General features: G+C 43.5%; 1 protein-coding gene across 1 annotated transcript; it reads left to right on the plus strand.

Moving 5' to 3' along the window:
* The first annotated feature begins 41 nt into the window (after positions 1 to 41).
* On the plus strand, positions 42 to 2,635 carry LOC121940586 (uncharacterized protein CXorf38 homolog). The gene is made up of 5 exons (XM_042483316.1): positions 42 to 164; positions 1,472 to 1,621; positions 1,725 to 1,919; positions 2,004 to 2,127; positions 2,413 to 2,635. Exons 1-4 carry the CDS (start codon positions 48 to 50, stop codon positions 2,112 to 2,114), a joined length of 573 nt encoding a protein of 190 aa, XP_042339250.1. The 5' UTR covers positions 42 to 47; the 3' UTR covers positions 2,115 to 2,127; positions 2,413 to 2,635.
* The last annotated feature ends 1,008 nt before the right edge of the window (positions 2,636 to 3,643 follow it).

A 3,643-nucleotide genomic window follows, 5' to 3' on the forward strand; every position in this document is an offset into this window, starting at 1 on the left:
TCTCTGTCTCTGTCTCTGTCTCTGTCTCTGTCGTTCTGCAGGCCTACATGCCACGAGGTCAGGGGAAAGTGAGGAGTGCAGATCAGTGTGACGCCTCTGCTCTGCTCAACCTAATCAACTACTGCGACTGTTTCCGCTCCGTCGATCCCAAATTTGTTAGAGAGGTAAACCAGCATGTTATTTAAAATGGGCAATTTATCTTATGTTTGTTTAGTCGTTGTCAAGTCGTTAAGTCAAAACCTTACAGACCAGGGTCGAGATGCAGAGAAGTTCGTAGGTTCAAGACTAAATCTCTTTGTACGCCAGAGAGAGCTGCGGCTGAGTGCGTTATTTTTTTCGGGTTGTCCGTTTGTTCGTGAACGAGATAACTCTGGTACACCGTGAGGGAATTTCTTCAAATTTTACACAAACGTCCACTTGGACTCGAGAATGAACTGTTTAAAATTTAATGGTCATAGGTCGAAGGTCACTGTGCGCAATATCTCAAGAACACCTTTAGGGATTTTAAAAAAAAAATTTGACACAAAAGTCGACTTAGTCTTGAATTGATGATAATTTGGTGGTAAAAGGTCACTGTGACGTCCAAAAACATGTTTTCAGCCATAACTTAAGAATTCAAATGCTAAAATCTCACATGAATGTCAAACACAGTATAATCATAAAGTGTGGACATCTTAAATCCGAGAGGTCACGTGTCCACTGTGACGTCATAATGTCACGCAAAACACTTTTCTGACCGTTAGTCAACGTCATCAGATGCTGCATCGGTGACGCCAATCTTTAGTGTCGGCCTTGAAACTGTGTGAAGCGTCCATGTTTTCACAGGCTGGGAGGTAAACTGTCGGTGAAGCTTTACCGGTGTTTGGAGACGTGCAACAAGGGCTATGCAAAGGTGGTTATTCTAGTTTTTTATTGATTTATGTATTTTGGTGGAGGAGCTGTTTGCTCCTACCCTTCTTCTTTAATTTCCCCACTTTGCACTTGTTCCGTAAGAGGAGCAAAATGTCATTTTTAGGAATATGTTTCCTTATTTAATTTTAAAAAGCCAATTATGTCTTTATTATTCTCAACAATTGTCTATTAACAAACCATAAAAACAAAAAAAAAGAGAGCACACACACATACAAAGAAGGAAAGTATGATTACACAAAGCAATAAAGGACAACAAATTAAAATATTTAAAAATAAGTAAGTAAAAATAAATCGACAACTTTATTAAAAAATAAGTGAAATAAAATACATCAATAGATTAACTATGGTTCCAAAACATCTTTATCAATTTTCAATTTTTTTTAATCCAAACAAGGAAAAAAAGGAGGAAACAAATGTCGCAAACTTGCTTGATGTGAACACAGTTTTAATAAAAAAGAAAGTGCATTTTGACTGGTGAGTGGTGGCTCACAGCTGCACGGCGGTAAGAAGAAGAGAATAAAATAAAGTGTGGTTCAGTTTCGTGTGTGTGTTGGTTCAGGTGATCCGTTTCAGGAACGAGTTGATGCATTCCTGTGAGTTTCGTGTGAAGGATGAATGGGTCCGGCACTACCACACCGCTGTGAAAAATCTCGTACGGCAGTTCAGCCACGTGCCTCAGATGGCAGCAGTTGGACGACAGATCGAGGAGGTGAGCGTGTTTGTCTGCGTCGCCGCCGCCGCTGATGTCACGTGCTTAAAGGTCCCAGCTGCGTCCGTGTTGTTTTGTGTTCATGAGTATTTTGTTTGTCCAGATGCTGACCGTTGATTTGTCAATATGTGTCTCTGGTTTGGACCGCTTGGATTCTCCAGTCTCGGATGGATTAGAGTGTGATTCTGTCAGCCAATGGGAGAGCAGCGCTGACTTAATCAGCCAATGGGAGGCTGAGCTGCTGCGTGAGACGCTGCAGGAGTTACTGCATACTGCTGCGGATGATACAAAGACACAGGTGCGAAGAACAAAATGTGCACTAACACAATAAATAACATATATATAAAAAAAGATGTCACATGACTGAGTGTCTCTTCTGCAGGACACGGAGCAGCTGAAGAGGCTCGGCGGTTTCCTGCAGGCCAACAGAGACCTGGGCGAGCGGTTTTCTGCAGAACTCCAGGCCATCAACTCCCTGGAGGCCGGACAGTAAGGAGGAGCACATTGTGCGTTATGCTGTTGTATTTGTATTTGATTGATACCATTCCAGTGATGAAAAGTTTGGATGTTGTGTCGACATTGTGTAAAATATGAATAAAAACAGAATGCAATGATTTGCAAATCCTTTCTGACCGATTTTTAGTTGGATAGAGTACAAAGACCAGATTCATTATTTTTTTTGTAAATACACATCCTTTTTTTATTTAACGGCTGTGACACGTTCCAAAAAAGTTGTGACAGCGATAAGTTTACCACCGTGTGAAATCACCTTTTCTTTTGACAACACTCAGTAAATGCCGGCTGCTGTCTTGGAGATCCGCGCTGCCGGAGATCAGTGCTGCCAGCCGCTGTATCTGAGATCCACGTTGCCAGCTAATGTGTTGGAAATTCACGCTGTTGGAGATCCATGCTGCTTGCCGCTGTGTTGGAGATCCGTGCTGCCAGAGATCCGCACTGTCAGCCGCTGTGTCAGAGATCCACGTTGCCAGCCGCAGTGTCAGAGATATGCGCTGTCAGAGATCCGCGCTGCAAGCTGCTGTGTCGGAGATCCGCACTATTGAAGATCCGCGCTGCCAGCCACTGAATTGGAGATTCGCATTGTCGGAGATCGTGGCTGCCAGCAGCTGTCGGAGATTTGCACTGTCAGAGATCCGCGCCGCCAGTCGCTGTGTCGGAGATCTGCGCTATCGGAGATTCGCGCTGCATGCCGCTGTGTCAGGAGCCGCGCTATGTTAGATCCGCGCCGCCAGCCGCTGTGTCGGAGATCCACATTGCCAGCAGCTTTGCGATCCGCGTTGTCAGAGATCCGCGCTGCCAGCTGCCATGTCGGAGATCCGCGCTCCTCTGCTCTGTTTGTGTGTTTGTCTCACAGCGCTGTCGACAATGCTGCTTGGTTATCAAATTCTACAGATGGGCAGTTGACCTGAATTCAAAACCAAAGTCAATATTCTTTTACTAGTTATTAAGATACTTACACTATAGATCACCATGTATGCATGAAATTTCATGAGATTTTTTTGCCAAAAAAGGTAAATAAAGAGAAATATGAAAAGGTGAGGTGATTATTTCAGTTTAGTATTTTTATTGTAAGTGAGATGACACTTTTACAGAATTCATATTTATGATCTGAAAATACACAAACATACAAATCTTAACTTCAGACACTGCTAATAGCTTAAAAACACATCTTTTTACCCGATGTTTATTGTTCTTGGACTGTTTCTTTACAAACACGATAAAAAAGTTTAATAAAAATGGTGGTCTCTAAACAGCTATGCTACTTAAACAATAAAATTCCTCCTCTGGTCCGTTCAGCTCCGGTTGAATCCTCACATTATGGCTGATTTCATGAACTGAAAGGAGAAACATCACTCAGAACTTGCAGCAAACAGGTGACAGGTGACGTGGCCGCTGTCATGCTCAGCCAATCAGGTGTGAGCGCTGCAGAGGTCGTCAGGAGCAGGTGTGCAGTGAGCAGGCAGGTCGGCGCTCAGCTGCTCACTTTCTGCACCTCAAGAGCTC

The sequence above is a fragment of the Plectropomus leopardus genome, unplaced genomic scaffold, assembly GCF_008729295.1.
Source record: "Plectropomus leopardus isolate mb unplaced genomic scaffold, YSFRI_Pleo_2.0 unplaced_scaffold9065, whole genome shotgun sequence".
Taxonomy (NCBI): Eukaryota; Metazoa; Chordata; class Actinopteri; order Perciformes; family Serranidae; genus Plectropomus; species Plectropomus leopardus.